Source organism: Xyrauchen texanus, chromosome 45 (genome assembly GCF_025860055.1).
Source record: "Xyrauchen texanus isolate HMW12.3.18 chromosome 45, RBS_HiC_50CHRs, whole genome shotgun sequence".
In the NCBI taxonomy this organism is placed as follows: domain Eukaryota; kingdom Metazoa; phylum Chordata; class Actinopteri; order Cypriniformes; family Catostomidae; genus Xyrauchen; species Xyrauchen texanus.
Genome location: NC_068320.1, coordinates 2790388 through 2812904, shown reverse-complemented (window position 1 = coordinate 2812904; position 22517 = coordinate 2790388). Strand labels below are relative to the sequence as shown.

Below are 22517 nucleotides of genomic sequence, written 5' to 3'. Positions count from 1 at the left end.
AGTACAATGATGAGTGCGTGAGGAGGCACTCGTCACAAAGCGTAAGGCAGCATGGTAAACACAATCCAATCTTTTTAGCGACGATGAACCTGCATGCATATAAATCACATCACCGTAATCCAATACTGATAGGAAACAGCTTTGAATAATTCTCTTTCTTGCTTCAAAAGGAAAACATTTCTTTAAACGATAGAGGAAACCCAGTTTTGGTCTAAGCTTTTTCAAGAGATTTTCAATATGTACATTAAAACCTAATTTTTCATCCAACCATATGCCTAAGTATTTATAACAATTTACTCTTTCTATACAGTCCCCTGTAAACTTAAAATCGAGCGATCTGTGTTGATGGAACAACGGGTGAAAAGCATATAATTAGTTTTTTCGTGTTTAAAACCAGTTTCAAACTTGACAATGACAGTTGCAAAGACCGAAAAGAATCTTGCAGAAGCTCTATGGCTTGATTCAGAGAGTGTGCTACTGTATAAATGATTGTGTCATCAGCATATAGATGAATTCTAGCTGGAGTTATCCCATAACCTAGGTCATTGATATAAATAGAAAATAAAATTGGTGCTAAAACAGAGCCCTGTGGGACACCTTTTTTAATTGTTTGTTCTGCTGAAGTAAAATTTTCAACTGAGACACACTGAGTTCTTTCTGATAAGTAGTTTTTAAACCAATTTAGAGCTGTTTCACTAAAACCCACACAACTAAGTCTCTGCAACAAAAGTTTATGATCTACAGAATCAAATGCTTTGAAGAGATCTACAAATAAGGCTGCACAATGCTGTTTACTATCCAAACATTCAATAATATCATTTGTAACCAGCATGGCTGCTGTTATAGTACTGTGACCTGATCTAAAGCCTGATTGGAATTCATTCAAAATTTTATTTTCAGTTAAAAACTGTTTTACTTGATCATTTACAAAAGATTCAAATACTTTTGCCATCACCGACAACCTTGAAATTGGACGATAGTTATTCATCTCTGATGGATCACCACCTTTTAACAAAGGTAGAATCATAGCTGATTTCCATGCACGGGGAATAACATTAGAATTTAAACTTAAATTTAAAATAGAAGTGATGGGCTCTGTTATAAGATCTGCAGAAATTTTTAAAAAATAAGGCTCTATTTTATCAGACCCGCTGATTTTTTGCAATCCAAGTTTGATAAGGCTTTATAAACTTGTGTAGCTAAAATAGGAGTAAGAGTGAACCGCTGGGAATGACATGAAACGTTTTCCACATTGCCTTCTATGTTATGTTCCTTTAAATTACCAAAATCTGATATTAAATCAGCAGAGATAAAATGGCTATTAAAGGCTTTTACAATATTTTCTTTGTCCTGGATTACACTCTCATTTAATTTCAAACAATCCGGCAGACTGGTGGAGGTTTTTTTTACCACAAACAGATTTAGTCAACTTCCAGAAATTAGTCGGATTGTTCAAATTTTCATTCATCATTTTTATGTAATAATTACATTTAGATTTTTTTACCAATTTTGTACAATTATTTCTTATTGTCCTATAATTTACCCAGTCCATATTATTATTTGTTTTCTTTGCTTTAGCCCATGCCTCATCTCTTTTTTTTATAAGTAAAGATATTGACTCATTAAACCAGGGATTATCTCTACTTCTTACTCTAAACCTTTTAAAAGGTGCATGTTTGTCACATATAGTCAAAAAGTACATTTAAAATACTCCCATGCTATATCGACATCGGGTATCTGTGAAACAACATATAAATCACTGTTATAAATATCTTGCAAAAAGGCTTGATCGTTAAAATGTTTAAATTGTCGTTTCAAAATAAAACGTGGTTTACTCTTTGGAATCCTGCAATTTCTTACACATACTATTGGACAGTGATCACTAACATCATTACAAAAAACTCCAACTGCAGAGAATCTATGAGGAGCATTAGTTAAAATAACATCAAGTAGTGTAGATTTAACCAGATCTTTATGATTTAATCGGGTGGGTAAATTTATCAATTGATCCAAACAAAGAGAGTCACAAATACTCTTGAATGGATCAGACTTTTGTGATAACCAATCCCAGTTTAAATCACCGAGTAAAATCAGCTCTGATTCAGTCCAGTTATGAAGAAGGTCCGTAAGTGAAGTAATAGCATATAATTGGATGAGTTTTGTTTTTGGTACCATTCTTAGTAAACTTCTAGAGACTGTTGCGCATGAAAATCCCAGGAGATCAGCAGTTACAGAAATACTCAAACCAGCCCGTCTGGCTCCAACAATCATGCCACAGTTAAAATCACTGAGTTCCCCCATTCTTGATGTGAACATGAAGGTCCTGGCCCATATCTGCATGATTTTATGGATTGCACTGCTGCCTTATGATTGGCTGATTAGATAATCACATAAATAAGTAGTTTTTTATATTATTTTATATTTTATATATATTCGTTTTTATTATATTTAGGATATAAAAAGTTGTATCTATAAAATTAGACAGCACGACAAATGAGTCTAAAATTGTATTTCCAAAACTTGAAAAATGTAATTGCCATCAATGTAATTTCCAGCACAGAATTCTATTAAACACCATACAGAACTTGAGCTGTAGTGTTAATGACGCTGTGGTGTGCATTTTCATGACTTTCAGACTTTTTTTATAAAAATACATTTTATGTGTGAAAACTAGTGTAAGGACAGCTAACTTTCGAGAAGTCCATATTACTAAAAGTGGCTGAAGTTAAGACCTTATATCGAATAAATCATAAATATCTGCTATTTTGCCCAGCTTTATATGAGACTATGGTCTATTTACTGTATTTAAATTTTTTTGCAGTTTACATGTTCCCTCTGAGTTACTTGTCTCATATCAATGCTGTATTTAAATATCACATGAGTACTGCACACTTCCGAACAACCAATTGTTTTCTTTTCACTTCAGATGATAAGCTTTGCAGTGAGCGTGTGTCGTTCACTTTGCATTCTGTCTCTCTTTCAAACATTCTCTGATGAACTGGCGTTTACATTCTTTAGAAATGCTTTTGAAGTGGCAGAAGTTGTCATTTAGTAGCTGGTGTATTTCTTTAAGAGATTATAGAGCTAATACTGCCTGTGTAATTCCACTGAGAGAGGTTGTGTTTAATTCACATGTGAAGCACACAATAATAGACCACTAGACAGCTGATGCACACAGTGAATACAAAGATGTACTTGTAAAGGCTTTATAATATATAGTGTGTTCTGGAGAAGTGATGTTCTCTGTAAAGACCTCACAATGGGCTGCTGTATAGTCATTCCGTCTTACCGGAAAAGTGATCTGAACATTTAAAGAGTAGTTGGAAATGGAAATTTGTAATTTACTCATTCTCATTCCAAACACTCTTCTTTAGAAAAGACTCTTCTTTAGGGGGGGAAAGAGAAAGAAAGAAACAAAAAGTTCCAAAGTAATTTGTTACTGTAATCGAATTATTTTTAAAGTAAAAACGTAGTGTAATGCATTACATTTTAAATTCTTGTTATCAGATTATTATTGACAATTACTGATTTATAATTTAATTACTTTGAAGTATAGGTTTATCCTTATTTCAAGTATATTGGAGAAATGTGGTGTATGACTTATGCGTAACAATGAACAAGAAAGAAATACTTTTTGTATTTGTTGAGCGGAAAAGTGTTTTAGAATGTAACTTAAAAGTAAAATAATTAGTAATGTAATTACTTTTTCAATGATGCAATTAGGAAAGTAATTTGATCCCAATTTTAGATGACTAATTAGTAATGTGTAGTGGATTAATATTAGTATTTTACCCAACACTGGTATATACAGTATATATATGTATATACACACACACAGCAAACATCTGTACATTATTCCAAACTTTTGGCTGCCAGTGTTTATAATATATATATATATATACAGTCATGTGCAAAAGTTTTTGGCACTTAAGATGTTTCACAAAAGCATTTGTCTTAAGATGTTTATTTATATCTGCTACTTTAGTGTGTCAATAGGAAATATAAATGTTCCACTCCCAAACATTACTTTTGCAAATAGAAAAGATTAGAATAGAAGAACAGGGAGCCCTGCAACAGATGTCATGGCCCCCACAAAGCCCCCCACTGAACATTGTGTCAGTCTGAGATTACATGAAGAGACAGAAGCAATTGAGACTAAATAGATAGAAGAACTGTTGGGAATTCTCCAAGAAGTTTGGAACATCCTATCTGCCAACAACCAAGACAAACTGTGTCCAGGTGTACCTAGGAGAATTGGGGCTGTTTTAAAGGCAAAAGTGGCCACACCAAATATTGATTCAAGTTTTTAAGTTTACTGGACTTTGTATGATGTTAACTGAACAATGAAAACTATTTATTTTTGAAGACATCCTCAATATGCAACATTTTTCACAAGTACCTAAAACTTTTGCACAGTACTGTTTGTGTGTGTGTATACTGTATATATTGGTTTAGTTTATTGTGTAAATTATGACATTGCAAACTTTTACTCACTTGTTTCTCATTCCTCTGCATTCAGTTTTATATTCTTAGCTTGTGCTGAGTAGTTTTGTATCTGTTAACAAAATCATTAGTACTGTAATCTTATTACTTTTTTTAGTCAAGTTGTGTAATCCATTACTTTTCAAATTCTTTTTTCAGATTAGTTACTGACTCTTTGTATTTTATTTATTTTTTCATCTTATGAGTTTTTATTTATTATATTGTGGAATGGACCGTTAATGGAAATTAACAGACTATTCTTTTTCTGACATTTTTTGGTTGTTTAAACTGTAATTTTGAGTTTTATAATTGTCGAAACAAATGAATGATTACTTTTAGGGTAATTACTTTTAAGGTTATTACTTTAATTATACATATTTCTAAAATAAAATTTTGAATGAGAAAATTCTAGATAATTTTGAATTCATTGAGCAGAACATTTCTATAACGTGTTTTAGAAAGTAACTTAAAAGTAGTTAGAAATGCGAGTACTTTTTCAATTAAATAATCAGTTACGTAATCTAATTACAATTTTAGTGAAGTGATTAGTATTTTTTTGTGGATTATTTTGAGGAACCAACAACACACTTGTGCTGAGTACAGATTAGGTCGAGTAGAATAGTTTCCAAAAAATGTGACGCTACAAAATTTGATTCTTGCTGAGATAATATCAACATAGTATTGTGAGGTGAAATATCACCATGCTATGAAATATTTTAATTGTCACCCCACTTGTAGTATGCATCTATGCAAGTATGCTTGCTGAAGTATGAATCTATACATCCAGGTATTATTGCTTTTTAAGCAAATATTCCCCACATTCCCTTGTGCGGCAGTTCGCTTTGGTTGTATGTAGCAAATTTTAATGTAATATGTTATTTATTCAAGTTTTGATAGTGTCAAATATGCAGATTATTTATGGATGTTTCTACCTGTTTGCTTTATTGCTTTGGAAAAATATATAAGACATTATGACTTGTTATATTATGCATATGGTTTACGTAGTGACTATATGTATGTTTTAAAAATGTTCTATTTTTCTCTTTAGAGGAGCTTCGGAAGTTGAGCTGGTCTGGAATTCCTCGGCAAGTTCGGCCTATCACGTGGAAGCTGCTCACAGTAAGTTCAATATTCCCAGCACCTCCTCTGTCCTCACACTGCTTCATTAAAATAGCACATCCATTAAAGGATGAATCAAAGAATACATAATACATTCTACATAAATACACATTTATAAGTCATTAGGCTTTTACTAATGACTTAAACTGCCTAGAAGCCCAGAGGTCCAGTAGACTGAAAACCAATGGCAAATTGAACAGTTTCAGTGGCTGTGGATGGATCCTCTAGAGCAGAGGTTTTCAATTGGTGATGCACGCCTCCCCTGGGAGTGCCAGAGAGCAACGCGGGGAAAAAACCAAAACGGTTCCCGTCTGTACACATCAGTCCTGCTAGCTTGCGTGTTAATGTGCATGTTATGTAAATGCATGTTGCAAAATGGATCGCTTTGTAGTGTCTACAATACAAAAGTCTACAGGAGAGGGGGCAGATTCTGGGCCAAGCAAAAAAACGGAGGAAGTATGATCAGGAATATTTAAAATTTTTGTGGACCGGTCCCAATGATGCGCCGCTGCCACATTGTGTTATTTGCAAAGAGCAGTATGAGATCCTGTAAGCTCCGGCGTCACATTGAAGCCAAGCACTCTAGTCTGATCGCCAAGCTACTGGAACTTTTTGACAGAAAGCTGAAAGAATTGCAAACACAAAAGAGAGTAATCCAGACTTTTAGCTCTGTTAATACTAAGGCGACTGAAACATCATATTGCATTGCTTTACTTATAGGACTGAGTTTCCCCACCTCTCTCGAAACACTATGAAAGTCCTCATCACCTTCACCTTCACTTACTTATGTGAGTGCATGTTTTCTACTTTGAACCTGCTTAAAAGCAAATTACCGATCAAGGCTGCAGGTGGTGGACGATTTACATTTATTCATTCTATCATACAGCACCGCATCGATCACCCGTGTGCATCAAAATGTCAGACTCATTGTTCCCACTGATGTAAGGGCTATGAAAATGAAAAGGCAAAATCAACAATCAGATTTTTCTTTTTTTTTTGCTTAACGTAGGCCTATATGGAAGTGATTTTTACGCATTTGATACTGTGACAAAACCGCACTGTCCATCTAGCTGATGTTGTTTAATATCTGATGTTGATGTTTTCAAAGTTGAATTGGCTTAAGTAGCCTAAAATCTCCAAAATAGCTCTTATCCAATTGAGATAACGTTAGTAGCCTTTGGCTGTTAATGAACATGTGTCCAGTTTAGTTATTTGACCGTCGAGGATTATCCGTTCATTGAGCAGAATATAGAGCTGCCCATCGTGCTGATTTCGTTCTATGTCTGATTTTGTTGTCTCTTTGGTTATCTTTTGGTCTTGTGATGGAGAGCCTGCGAGTCGGTCTCCATCACAGGATTTTACTGTGTTCAAAAGACTTATTTATTTGATTTACTTGGCAATTTTCATTATTTATTGGGGTTTTATTGTGCAAATGTTTTATCAGTCCTATTTATTGGTTTTGGTTTTAACTCTCATTTGAACTCATTCTTGTGTATTTATTCAAAGATTTTGTATTTAAGAATGGGGAGGTGCAGGTTAATTTATTGTGTTTAAACCAGCCCACTAGGGGATAGGAGATGGACGGCAAATGTTTGAGCACATGGACAAGGTTATGCTAGCTCTGTTCAGCGCAAATTTACTCCAGCCATTGTTTAGGGAGGGGAATGGGTACTGCTCTTAGTACCAGAAATGGGTCTAGATTTTGGAATGTTTTATGTTCGCTGTTATTTATTTGCACATTTTGTACCTCAGATGGATTAAACATCTTTTTGGAATGCTATACCTTCTCTCTTGTGTGAATTCTCCCTGTGACCGCTCCGGTTCCTATCACAGGGCTGGTGAGAATACTTCGTTTAGTTTTTTGACTGTGGAGGATTATTTTCAGAAGGCTAATTTGAACAGTATCCCAACTGCTTGAATGTGGTAAAAATGTGTTGCAAAGTATGTGTTCACAATGTGTTTTAAAAATATAACCTATTTCAGAAGTGACACAGAATTTAAAATGGAATGTTGATAGCTTAATAAAAAAATGATGTATATTGATGAAACTCATTTTGAGTGGAACATAGCCTAAAGCAATACTAATAATAGTATTACTATTACTAATAGTAGTAGCCTAGTAGTACCAATAATAATAATAATATCCTAAATAGTGGCTGTGGAGATGTTGTCTTTTAAGTTCTCTAGGTTGTCCTCTGCTCTAGAGGTATCTTTAGAAACTCTCTTTAGAAAATGTCTTTTCAACAAGGAAAAGGGGAAATAACTTTTTGTGTGCTGGGCCACTATCACTATCTGTGACAATATAAAACTAAACACAATAAATTTAAACAAATAATTATATTTCTGCTCCTAACCTTGATTGGCTCTGTTGGATATTTGGTTGTTTGTTTTGGTCACTGAAAATGGTGTGAACTTATAATAAAGGGAGAGAATAAGAATTGAATGGCCCTCCTAATGAGAAACTTCATTGGAAAGCTGTAATAATGAGACCAAAAAGCTAAATAAATATATTACACAGCCTTTGGCCTTCTCTTAATAGAGATCTGAGTGCTAAAGCAGTGTTTTTAGTGATCATCTTTTAGGTCTGTTTAAGCTATTTACTTTAGGATGAAATGAGTAGTTCCCCCAAAATGATAATTCTGTCATTATATTCCCCTGTATTTCATGCCAAATTCAAGTGTTGTTATTTTATTTGTCTGTGGAACTCAAAATAATTTTTTTTGGAAGAAACCTTAAACAGCTTGTTTCCATACAAGGACAGTTCATGGTGACCACATCGGTCAAGTTACAAAAAGTAAAAATATTTCTCATTAAAATCCAACAAAAGTATCATAAAAATAGTCCATATAATTTGTGCTGTATAGTGAAAGACTTTTTAAGCGATATGATAGCTTTATGTTAATACTTATCATATTAGTGTAAATGTGGTTTAAATAATGCCTGAATTTTAATTCAAAATTAATTATTATTTAAATTTTTTTTATGGTGGATGAGCTGGTAAGTAATGATTTAAAGGTCTGCCTAGACAGGGCAAGCGTGATGGGGGTTATGGGTGTTCATACAAATCGTACCCTCTGACAGACAGGTGAGTGGCACTGTGCTCTCATGCCACACTCACAGATGAAGTGCCAGTCAGAAACCAGGATGAAACAGAGATGGAGATTTGATACTCGGACCCCTAGCGTGTGGACACACACACACACACACACACACACACACACACACACACACACACACACACACACACACACACACACACACACAGACACACAAACATCCAATTCACATTAATTAGCCTATGGCAAGCTCATCTGTCATGTTGATTCGAACACTGGACTGCAGCCCCACTCAATCAAACCCCTTCGATCCACACTATTGAGCTGCTGCTCAGGTGTGCGGTGTTTGAGTTCATCGGTGTGTGTGTATTTTTGTTTGAGTGAGTGGAGAGCTTCTTTGAACAGCTGGAATTCATCCTTTAACAAGAGTAATGACCGGTGGAGGGTGGTGGTACCGTTTGAACAGGCACTTTAACACATGATACATTCTGTGCATCCTGCTGACATCTCTAAACTGCTACCAAACCACATTTGAGACTTCCTTAAGAAGAAATAATTTCTGCTTTGGCAGTTAAGAAAAATATAAAGTAAAGATTTCATTACTGTTTTTACTTATTTTATATATATATATATATATATATATATATATATATATATATATATATATATATATATATATATATATATATATATATATATAAATAAGGAAAGCATCACTGATCATCATATGTAGAGTTAGGGATTTGACCAAGCCTCTAACTCGAAGTATTACATTTCAGTGTGGACATTGTGAATGATGCCTCAAATCATCTGGCTTTTTGAGGAGACGTGTGCTATTACTTGGCCAATGATTGGATAACAATGTTCACATTGAAAGAGTGACCCAAGACATATCTAGATATCAGAATATCTTAAAGACTTGAGGGTTGTTTATTTAGATTTGGTCCAATAAGCAACCAACTAGTAACCACCCAGAACAGTCTAGCACCAACCCAGCAATGCTCTACCGACATGCTTGCAACCGCAAACATTTATCATCACACACAACACAACACCCTAGCAACAACTAGCATCATCCAAGCAACCACTTTATACAAACAGGCCATTGCCAAAAAAATCTCCCTGAACACTGTAACAATAGCCCTGGCAACATCTAGCAACCACCCAGAAAACCATTGGAATCGCCTTCACAACCAACCAAATCACCCTAGCAACCCCCTAGGAACACTCTAGCAATCATTAAGAAACCATCTGAAACACACAAGCAATTGCCTTACAATCATCCAGAACTCACTAGCAACTACCCTGACAACACCTTAGCTACCATCCAGAGCACCCTAGCAATTACCTAGCAGCCATCCTCATCACCCTAGCAATAACTAGTAACAATCTAGCAATGCACTAGCAACCATTTTGAACATGCAGGCCATTGCGAAACAATCACCCAGAACACCCAAATAATAGCCCTAGCAACCACCCAAAAAAACATTGGAATCACCCTTAAAAACAACCACAACACCCTAGCAACACCTAGCAGCATTTAGCTACCATCCAGCGCACCCTTGCAATTGCTTTGGCCACAACCCAGAACACCCTAGCAACAACTAGTAACACTCTGGCAACCACTTTGAACACACAGGCCATTGCCAAACAATCACCAAGAACACCCTAACAATAGCCCCACCTGGAAAATCATTGGAATCATCCTCACAACCAACCACAACACACACACTAGCTACCACCTAGCAACACTCGAGCAATAATCAAGGAACCATCACACAGTTACCCTTAGCAGTTACTTTACAGCTACCCACATCACCCTAGTGACTACCTAGCAACACTTAAGCAACCACCTTGATCATACAAACAATTACCTACCTACAGTCACAGTATTTATTTTGCAACTGAAATGTATTCTTTAACTGTATTTTCAGGAAATATAGTGGCATGTATTAGCTGTCACAGTGATTAGCAATATCAGGGGAAATCAACACTAGACTTTAGTCTTATACCATCTTACTCTTTCACTCCTGAAATCCTGTTAAACCTTTAGAACAGAATGTCACCTCCCTCTTATCTCTATAAATGACATGACATAAACTCTAACTTCACGCTTGTGAAAGTGTCTTTCATTACGTGAGGTGTTGCCACATTGCTCAGGATACAGAGGTGATCTTGGTGTCTTCACCGGTCTTATTTTAGCACAGTTTCCCAGACATGATAAAATTATGCCCACAAGCCCCTTCTGTCTGTGTTATTTGTGAGCAAGACAGCAATAACCATTCTCTCTTTCCCTCTCTCTATTACTCACCCATGCAGAGAAAGAGGGAGACAAGCTTAGCAAAGATTATTATACTGAAACGCTAGGTTTAAATGTCATACACACTGTATTGACATATATCTATGAATGACTACAGAGAGCACTTCAATAGGAAAACAGGCAAATCACCGGCATTTTAGGAGATTTAGAAATACCTGTCTGACTATTTTAAGAGCCCTCTGAGGGAAAAGGATGGGTTGTCACCCTAAAACAATGATCATGATTGTCACTAGAGGGTGTAATATGACCCTCATATCCAGAGGTCGGAGAAGGTGAAACGGCAGCGTTATCAACTGTCAGAAGCTCTATGGCAGGTTGGACACACCAAGATGGCCGCTTGAACACTTCCAGTGGCTTCACCTCCTGCTGGCAGTTTACCATTGTGTCAGCTTCAGTTGGTCTACATATAGACATTGATTTCAGCCTTTAGCATTTGTTAGAATTCAAGATTTTGCAAAAAAGGATACATTAAATCACTAACTATATGATTTATTGTTTTCCATATGTGGCAACACCTCTAAATACCAGGATATTACCTGGTTTCCAATTGAGGAATCAACAACAGATGAAATGAGGGACATAGATTTAAAAAATATACAGTATATCTATTCTAGAGTAAATCTATGGTCTGATGAAAACATTTTATAGTCCTTATAAGATGGGAGTAAAAGTCTCCAAATATCTGTAAGACCAAGATTTTTTACAAATCCTTTGATGGGGCAATGTTGATCTAGGGGGCTTGCACACCTTTGCTTTTTCTATGATCAAGGATAGAGTCCATCAAAAGATTGAAGTCTCCTCCAAATATTATATCATGAGGGGTGCCAGCGCCTTGCAACATCTCTTCAAGATCATTAAAAAAAAAGCCCTGATAATCAACATTAGGTGCATAAATATTAGCCAAAATAAAACTTTGTCCCTGAATTTCAGATAAACAATTATGACTCTTCCTAATTTATCTTTACCATGTTTGAGATATTTAATGACTCCCCTGCTCTTACTCGAGCCAGCACTATAAAAAAAAGCCCACCCCATATATTGCCAAAATTTTCAGCTTCCAGCGGAGAAAGATGCGTTTCTTGAAAAACACTATATCATATTTTTTGTGCTTAAGAAGAGAAATAACCTTATCGTGTGTCCAAACCCATTCACATTTAACGTGGAGAGAGACAATCCACACATATTAACATTTTGTATTTTGACAAATAAGAAAAAATTGATTGTGTGTCAAAAACAAGATTATAAACACCACATTCCAACATTAGTGTGACAATTAAACCCGAACATCCCCCAAAACCAAACAAACAGAAAAAAGAAAAATGTGCACACAACATCGCTCCAAACTCAAACTCATGTACGCCTATGAGAACTCCTGCGACAACTTTGCTGTTGGATTACTCAAGTCCGTTGTTTCTATACACATTTTGTGAGACAGAATTACACTGATAATCTATAAAACAAACTCCAACCAATAGATGGAATAATCCCAAAGAGCATGTAGCTTCATCCATAAAACTGTCCTGAATGTGTGACACTGTACAAAATATACTCCAGCAGCTCGGCAGAACCAGCACAAAAATGCACAGATTCTTCAAAACAAAGAGTCAAGCAAATGTTCAGTGAACCGGTCCACTCGGCTGCAACATGAGTACAAGGAGATGACTTGCTCACTCCATTGACTTTATGACTTTCTTCCAAGAAAGCCTTCCTTTACTCCTCGCCTCATTTAACACAAGATCTTTATCGGATGATCACAGAAATTTGGCCAGAATTAATCGGGGCCTGTCTCCCTCTGCGGATCGACAAGCAGGAACCCTGGGAGCTCATTTGATTTCCAGCTTATGGCCTGCTGTGCCTGCAGATTCGGAAAGAGCCCATCCAGGAATTTCACCGTATCCTGTCCCTCTGCTCCGTCCGGGATTCCAACGATACAGACATTATTTCGCCGGCTACGGTTCTCCATGTCCTCCAACTTCTCCCAGACATGCTCCTAATCGCCCCTTGGTTGCTAGAGGATTAGCAGATAATTCCCTCTCTGATGACTCCAGGTAATCGATCCCCACTTTTGTAATCACATCAGTGTACCGGGCCTCCATGGCAGTGTTTCGATCGATATATCACAGCAAGATCCTCATAGTCAGCAATGACCTTCTTCAGCATTGCCGACATGTTCAACATCTCTCGCCGCATTTCCTGCACCTTCTGACCAGTTCAACTCCCAGCTCCGCGGCCTGCTCAACTTCAACTGTACATATATATATATATGAGCAGTGGCTTGTACTTGTAAATGTGCTGTAAGTTGTGTTCTGAAATATATTGTTGTAGGTGGGAGATTTAATTGACACTTCTGGCCCTTTGGACCTTTAGAAAATAAAATGTAATAAAACACTTTTCACACTCTTACTAGTTAATAAATTTTTATGAATAAATTCATACATTTTTATTAAATATATTTTGCCATTTTTGTCAAATTTTTACTGAAAATCACAAGCATTTTCACCACATGTTAAATTACTATGTGTGATTTCTGTGGTGGCGATGATGGTGATGGAAATTACATTTTTAAATGTTTTAAAATAAAATAGCTGACTGCTTTTTGTTGCTAAGGCTAATTTCATAGCTAACATTTTATTTATCCATAAATGCACACAATTTAATAATATTTTCATACACTTTATGCATAACTTGGCACTTACAGCCTGACTGGTAATGATGCACAATAAAAACTTTCAGGTCACAAGTAATATTTACCTGATTGTTCTTCACACATTATGTACATCATATTTGAAAATATGGGTCTTAGAGAGGGGCAAAACAATAACATCTATACATAATAGGCATTTGAGAAGTATTAAAAATAACTGTTGGAACTTAAATGTACCAGTAGTTTAAGAAACACCCATGTGTTACTAAAATATATATATTTTTTGCCTCTGTCTCATACAGGTGTATGCAAAAGTTTAGGCACCCCTGACAATTTCCATGATTTTCATTTATAAATAATTGATCAGCTATTTCATTTTGATCTGTCAAATAACTGAAGGACACAGTAATATTTCGTTAGTGAAATGAGGTTCATTGGATTAACAGAAAATGTGCAATTTGCATCAAAACGAAATTAGACAGGTGCATAAATTTGGGCACCCTTGTCATTTTGTTGATTTGAATACCTGTAACTATCTAGCACTGATTAATTGGAACACACAATTGGTTTGGTGAGCTCATTAAGCCTTGAACTTCATAGACAGGTGCATCCAATCATGAGAAAAGGTATTTAAGGTGGCCAATTGCAAGTTGTTGATCTCTTTCACTCTCCTCTGAAGAGTGGCAACATGGAGGCCTCAAAACAACTCTCAAATGACCTGAAAACAAAGATTGTTCAACATTAGGGTTTAGGGGAAGGCTACAAAAAGCTATCGCAGAGTTTTAAGCTGTCAGTGTCCACTGTGAGGAACATAGTGAGGAAATGGAAGACCACAGGCACAGTTCTTGTTAAGGCCAGAAGTGGCAGGCCAAGTAAAATATCGGAGAGGCAAAGGATAATGAGGATGGTCAAAAACAGCCCACAGACCACCTCCAAAGTTCTACAACATCATCTTGCTGTAGATGGTGTCACTGTGCATCGTTCAACAATTCAGCGCACTTTGCACAAGGAGAAGCTTTACGGGAGAGTGATGCGGAAGAAGCCTTTTGGACAAGCCAGCTTCATTTTGGAAGAAGGTGCTGTGGAGTGATGAAACAAAGATGTTATTTGGTCATAACAAGGGGCGTTATGCATGGCGGCAAAAGAACACCGTGTTTTAAGACAAACACTTGCTACCCACAGTCAAATTTGGTGGAGGTTCCATCATGCTGTGGGGCTGTGTGGCCAGTGCTGGTACTGGGAATCTTGTTAAAGTTGAGGGTTGCATGGATTCCACTCTATATCAGCAGATACTTGAGAATAATGTAGAGGAATCAGTCACAAAGTTGAAGTTACGCCGGGGGTGGATATTTCAACAAGACAACGACCCAAAACTTTTCTCAAAATCTACTCTGGCATTTATGCAGAGGAACAAGTACAATGTTCTGGAATGACCATCCTATTCCCCAGACCTGAATATCATTGAAAATCTGTGGGGTGATTTTTAAGCGGGCTGTCCATGCTCGGCAACCATCAAACCTAACTGAACTGGAGATGTTTTGCAAGGAGGAATGGTCCAAAATACCTTCATCCAGAATCCAGACTCTCATTACAGGCTATAGGAAGCATCTAGAGGCTGTTATTTCTGCTAATGGAGGCTCAACTAAATATTGATGTGATATTTCTGTTGGGGTGCCCACATTTATGCACCTGTCTAATTTTGTTTTGATGCATATTGCACATTTTCTGTTATTCCAATGAACCTCATTTCACTACCGAAATATTACTGTGTCCTTCAGTTATTTGATAAATCAAAATGAAATTGCTGATCCAAACAACCAATTATTTATAAATGAAAATCATGGAAATTGTCAGGGGTGCCTAAACTTTTGCATACGCCTGTATTCTCTGTTGTAAGAAGTTTGTGGAGTGTAATACGTGTCTTTTTCTCACCCACACACAGTGGGCTTTAATAAATAAAAGACTAAAGCTGTGCAGATGATTAAATAGTGTTTTCAGTCGCACTAATACAAAGTGTTTGAGTAATAGCGTCCTGTTGCGAGCAGGTGGGAGCTTGTTGATACAGAGCCAGTGCCTGAACACAGACCTTACGCATGTGTTCATCCAAAACCAGCTGCTGGAAAACATTTATTACCGACCTGTTCTGGACCTCTGCAGCTGCCACATTAATGCCACCGTGCCTCTCTCTCTCTCTCTGTCTCTCTCTCTTTCTATAGCAGTAGCTCTCATAAAATGAGAGCTACTGCTTTTTTAAATTAATGTTTTTAATTTTTATTTTCATTTAAATTCTCATGAGGTCTTAATTAGAGCCACAACAGTGTTCTCGTATCTTGTCAATGTTAATAACAATAATATAACTTTGTTTATTGGTTGAAAAATCACATTCAATTGAAGCCCAAACACGGCATGTAAATAAGACCTTAAGACATAACTGGAAATGGTTGACACTTTTTATTGAGTTGCATTAAATTTCAAATAAAATATTTATAATGTATTAATGGTTCACTTCATTAAACCGATACAAAAAACATTTAGCATTTTATGTAAAAGTTTTTAGTAATATTGTAGTTTATCACAGTAGGGTCCCCATAATGACAATGTGAAAGAAGTTTGTTTGAAATCTTTGCAAATTTATAAAAAATAAATAACTATAAAAATCACATGTACATAAGTATTAATTGCCTTTGCCATGACACTCAAAATTGAGCTCAGGTTCATCCTGTTTCCACTGATCATCCTTGAGATGTTTCTACAACTTGATTGGAGTCCACCTGTGGTAAATTCAGTTGATTGGACATGATTTGGAAAGGCACACACCTGTCTATATAAGGTACCACAGTTAACAGTGCTTGTCAGAGCACAAACCAAGCCATGAAGTCCAAGGAATTGTCTGTAGAAACTTCTGGGGAAGGGTACAAAAACATTTCTGCAGCATTGAAGTTCCCAATGAGCACAGTGGCCTCCATCATCCATAAATGGAAGAAGTTTGGAACCACCAGGACTCTTCCTAGAGCTGGCCGCCCCACCAAACTGAGCGATCGGGGGAGAAGGGCCTTAGTCAGGGAGGTGACCAAGAACCCGATGGTCACTCTGACAGAGCTCCAGCATTTCTCTGTAGAGAGAGAAGATCCTTCCAGAAGAACAACCATCTCTGCAGCACTCCACCAATCAGACCTGTATGGTAGAGTGGCCAGACGGAAGTCACTCCTCAGTTAAAGGCACATGACAGCCTGCCTGGAGTTTGCCAAAAGGCACCTGAAGGACTCTCAGACCATGAGAAACAAAATTCTCTGGTCTGATGAAACAAAGATTGAACTCTTGGCCTGAATGGCAAGCGTCATGTCTGGAGGAAACCAGGCACCACTCATCACCTGGCCAATACCATCCCTACAGTGGAGCATGGTGGTGGCAGCATCATGCTGTGGGGATGTTTTTTAGTGGCAGGAAGTGGGAGACTAGTCAGGATCGAGGGAAAGATGAATGCAGCAATATACAGAGACATCCTTGATGAAAACCTGCTCCAGAGCGCTCTGGACCTCAGACTGGTGCGAAGGCTTATTTTCCAACAGGACAACAACCCTAAGCACATAGCCAATGTAACAAAGGAGTGGCTAAGGGACAACTGTGTGAATGTTCTTGAGTGGCCCAGCCAGAGCCTATACATGAACCCAATTGAACATCTCTGAAGAGATCTGAAAATGGCTGTTTACCGACGCTCCCCATTCAACCTGATGGAGCTTCAGAGGTCCTGCAAAGAAGAATGGGAGAAACTGCCCAAAAATAGGTGTACCAAGCATGTAGCATCATACACAAAAAGATTTGAGGCTGTAATAGGTGCCAAAGGCTGTGAATACTTTTTGTACATGTGATAATTTTTTTTTTTTTTAATTCACAAAGATACTTTCACATTGTCATTATGGGGTATTGTTTGTAGAATTTTGAAGAAAATAATTAATTTAATCCATTTTGGAATAAGGCTGTAACATAAAATGTGGAAAAATTGAAGCGCTGTGAATACTTTCCGGATGCACTGTATGTCACTTTGATTTCTACAATGTGGAAAACACAGACGAATTCACCGAATCCAGTCATAAAAATGGCATTAGCTATAAAATATGGTAAGTCAAGGCATTTTACATATTTGGAATGAAAATTAATGTTTGAATGCACAATTAATAAATTTAAAACCGCAATATGTCCTTGTGTGATTATTAAACTGCAAAAGGTTATGATTTAATTAAATAAATATATAATCTGCATGTTCTTTGCGCTTCATAATAAATGTGTGAAGCCAGCCGGTCATACACTGACATCACAGTCTTGATCATCATGCACGCTCTGTGTCTGTGTCTGTGTGTCAATTTGAATTAATTAAATCACAGCTATTGGGGGGTTTAATAATCAGTGCCATGTTGTGAGCTGCTTTTGCGATGATTAAAATAAAAGCTGTGAAATGGTAAAAAACTGAATAGTAATCAATGTTTACGTACTGTAAGAAATAAATTACAATAAACACACAGCCATTATTGTCTAAACCGCTGGCAACAAAAGTGAGTACAACCCTAAGTGAAAATGTCCAAATTGGGCCCAAAGTGTCAATATTTTGTGTGGCCACCATTATTTTCCAGCACTGTTTTAACCCTCTTGGGCATGGAGTTCACCAGAGATTCACAGGTTGCCACTGGAGTCCTCTTCCACTCCTCCATGATGACATCACGGAGCTGGTGGATGTTAGAGACCTTGTGCTCCTCCCCCTTCCATTTGAGGATACCCCACAGATGCTCAATAGGGTTTAGGTCTGGAGACATGCTTGGCCAGTCCACCCTCAGCCTCTTTAGCAAGGCAGTGGTCGTCTTGGAGGTGTGTTTGGGGTCGTTATCATGCTGGAATACTGCCCTGCGGCCCAGTCTCCAAAGGGAGGGGATCATGCTCTGCTTCAGTATGTCACAGTATATGTTGGCATTCATGGTTCCCTCAATGTTGCTCTCCAGTGCCGGCAGCATTCATGCAGCCCCAGACCATGGCACTCCCACCACCATGCTTGACTGTAGGCAAGACACACTTGGCCTTGTACTCCTCACCTGGTTTCCGCCACGCATGACACCATCTGAACCAAATACGTTTATCTTGGACTCATCAGACCACAGTACATGGTTTCAGTAATCCATGTGCTTAGTCTGCTTGTCTTCAGCAAACTGTTTGCAGGCTTTCTTGTGCATCATCTTTAGAAGAGGCTTCCTTCTGGGATGACAGCCATGCAGACCAATTTGATGCAGTGTGCGGCATATAGTCTGAGCACTGACAGGCTGTCCCCCCACCCCTTCAACCTCTGCAGCAATGCTGGCAGCACTCATACATCTATTTCCCAAAGACAACCTCTGGATATGAGGCTGAGCACGTGCTCTCAACTTCTTTGGTCGACCATGCTGAGGCTTATTCTGAGTGGAACATGTCCTGTTAAACTGCTGTATGGTCTTGGCCACCGTGCTGCAGCTCACTGTCAGGGTCTTGGCAAACTTCTTATAGTCTAGGCCATCTTTATGTAGAGCAACATTTCTTTTTTTCAGATCCTCAGAGAGTTCATTGCCATGAGGTGCCATGTTGAACTTCCAGTGACCAGTATGAGGGAGTGTGAGAGCGATGACACCAAATTTAACACACCTGCTCCCCATTCACACCTGAGACCTTGTAACACTAACGAGTCACATGACACCGGGGAGGGGAAAATGGTTAGTTGTGCCCAATTTGGACATTTTCACTTAGGGGTGTACTCACTTTTGTTGCCAGCACTTTAGACATTAATGTGTGTTAAGTTATTTTGAGGGGACAGCAAATTTAACTGTTATAGGAGCTGTACACTCACTAATTTCCATTGTAGCAAAGTGTCATTTCTTCAATGTTGTCACTTGAAAAGATATAATTATAAATCAAAGTATTTACAAAAATGTGAGGGGTGTACTCACTTTTGTGAGTTCTGTTGAAAAATGTCATTAAAATATTCCAACTTTCATTTGAAAAACTGAGTTAATCTAAGTTAAGGATGCAATTATCTCACCCACGAAACAAACAAAACATTTTACATAGGAGATAAATGTTTTGAGCGATATATTAACAGAACCTAGCCTGCTATTTGGGGTAAAGTATCATGAAGTTCTCATTTTGTTTAAATATGCCATATCGAAGAATATTGAACCATATTCATTTGTTGTGTATGATTACAATTACACGGTACGGATGAGCCAAACCTGTGGCAGTTGTTTGTCACCTAAAGTCTGCGATCTCTGCTCTTGACTAGAGAAAACATTTGTGTAATTGGACTTTTGTGTGTCAACTTTCCCATGTGACAACAAGCCCAAAGACACACAGTGTAAATACAGTTGAGTCTAAGCTTTCTCGTGGTCTCATTTCTAAGTGGGTATTTGGCTGGTTAGTTCAATCTGCCAGTTCAATTTACTAAAATTCTATTGTGTTCTTTTCTTTTAATAATCTGAAAGTTACTCATAACGTGTTAGTCTTTTAGACTTAATTACATGTACATATGCTAATGGGCCATGCCGAGGAGTTCTGCTTGGCACACATACATCTTTTCACAGAACTCGTCTGAGTGCGGAAGTAAAAAATACCCACATGGGGGAGCGACATCTGTGATAAATAGATTTCAGTGCTCGTAGATTTTCGTGCAATCAATTACTTTATTAAGAGACTTTCTTTTTTGGGCCTGAACATCTGCTATGCACTCGTTCTCTCGCTGTGGCAAGTAATAAGAGGAAATCTAACTTTATATGTGATTGATATCAACTTAGTTGCTACAAACTCTATGAAACCCCTAAACTTTATTCCAGGTCGGTTCTGTTAGTTTATCTGCACTTATACCACTTCATTGTTAAGTGATTGATTCTTATTGTTACACACAAACACTGCTTAGTTTTGATTCATTTACCTGGCTCAGATGACACAAAAATGACAAATCTATGAAATCTCTGAATTTGGCAGCAATAGGTTGAAGGTTCTTCACCTGAAATCGGTCTGTTTTTACTGATATTTAAACTACTGCCCCAGTGGCCAATTCTAAAAGTGTTGTTGAACGTGAGGGCAAGTTTGAGCTCCAGTTTCCACGTGAAATGTCTACAGAAATGTGGCAGAATGAGGTTGATGTCAGAGTACTGGAACATTTGGTAGCAACATGTTAACTTCCTTGTGATCATGTTATCATGGCTTCAGTACAGACTCAGCTAATATGAACTTAATTCTGCATGCAATTTTTGTATAAAGTGTGCTGTCATCAGAGTCAGATTCTGGATGACCCATATTAATCATGCTAAAGTCAGCAAGCAAACATTTTACATTCATTTTGAGGATTCTCTTCTGTCCTGTAGTTATAGTTTGTTTTTATCTTGTGTCTGTTCACAGGGGTACCTGCCTGCCAATGCCGAGCGCAGAGAAAGTACACTGCAGAGGAAGAGACAAGAATACTTTGGCTTTATAGAGCAGTACTATGACTCCCGCAATGACGAACACCACCAGGACACATACAGACAGGTACAAGACTGCATTCACAGAGTACTAGAGAATACTGGTAACAGTATTTTATACAGGAGTATGATAGTAACTGGTGAATCAGAGGTGCCATAAGATGAATTGCGTTTCCAGTGATATACCTTCAACTTCCTTTCCTTGGTGTTTGATTTCATGCTAGGTTCATTTTTTGTCAAATTATAGTTTATGTGCCTCTAATGCTTTAATCAAAATGTAATAGTAGAAAGTGACAGAAGACTTAACTTCAAAGCCAGCGTTTCATTTTGTGCCAGGGATTAAATGTAACATGGTCAGTGTTTTTTGTTGTATTTATGTTGAGATTGATGTTTTGGCAATAGCAGTATGTTAACTGTGCCAAAACACTGTTGTTTTACAAACGTATAGTGTTTAGAAATGCCACCAATATTACTTAGTAATTGTTACTGCTTAATGCAAAACAAATTTAACATTTCACTAACATAATGTAGAAAAATATATTCTCAAGATATTATATATATATATATATATATATATATATATATATATATATATATATATATATATATATACACACACACACACACCGGCGTGGCGCCAAAAGTTTGGAATAATGTTCAGATTTTGCTCTTATGGAAAGACCAACGTGGCATTCAGTTGATCAGAATGTATATTCTGGACATTAACAATGTGAAAAATTACTATTACAATTTGAAAGAACTTCTTTAACTACAAAGAGTTCTCATCAAAAAATCCTTCACGTGCAGCAATGACAGCTTTGCAGATCCTTGACATTCATGCTGTCAGTTTGTTCAGATACTCGGGTGACATTCCACCTCACACTTCCTGTAGCACTTGCCATAGATGTGGCTGTCTTGTCTGGCATTTCTCACACACCTTACAATCTAGCTGATCCCACAAAAGCTCAATGGGGTTAAGATATATAACACATTTTTCCAACTATCTGTCTTCCGATGTCTGCGTTTCTTTGCCCACTCGAACCTTTTCTTTTTTCTTTTCTGTTTCAAAAGTGTCTTTTTCTTTGCAATTCTTCCCATAAGGCACCCCTGAGTCTTCTCTTTACTGTTGTACATGAAACTGGTGTTGAGCAGGTAGAATTCAATGAAGCTGTCAGCGGAGGACATGTGAGGCATCTCAAACTACAGACTCTGATGTACTTATCCTCTTGTTTATTTGTACATCTGGTCTTCCACATCTCTTTCTGTCCTTGTTAGAGTCAGTTGTTGTTTGTCTTTGAATACTGTAGTGTACACCTTTATGAAATCTTCAGTTTTTTGGCAATTTCAAGCATTGTATAGCCTTCATTCCTCAAAACAATGATTGATGAGTTTATTTTTTGCCATTTTGGACCTAATTTTGACCT

The 22517-nt window shown here is 37.3% G+C and overlaps 1 protein-coding gene across 8 annotated transcripts in view; it reads left to right on the top strand.

The window, feature by feature from the left end:
- The window catches only part of LOC127637316 (TBC1 domain family member 22A-like), a 227445-nt gene that overhangs the window by 31760 nt on the left and 173168 nt on the right, over positions 1–22517 (top strand). For all 8 annotated transcript variants that reach the window (XM_052118315.1, XM_052118311.1, XM_052118312.1 and 5 more), the window contains exons 5-6: positions 5531–5601; positions 21032–21160. In XM_052118315.1, coding sequence (XP_051974275.1) covers positions 5531–5601; positions 21032–21160 — 200 coding nt within the window. The remainder of the gene's footprint in view (positions 1–5530; positions 5602–21031; positions 21161–22517) is intronic.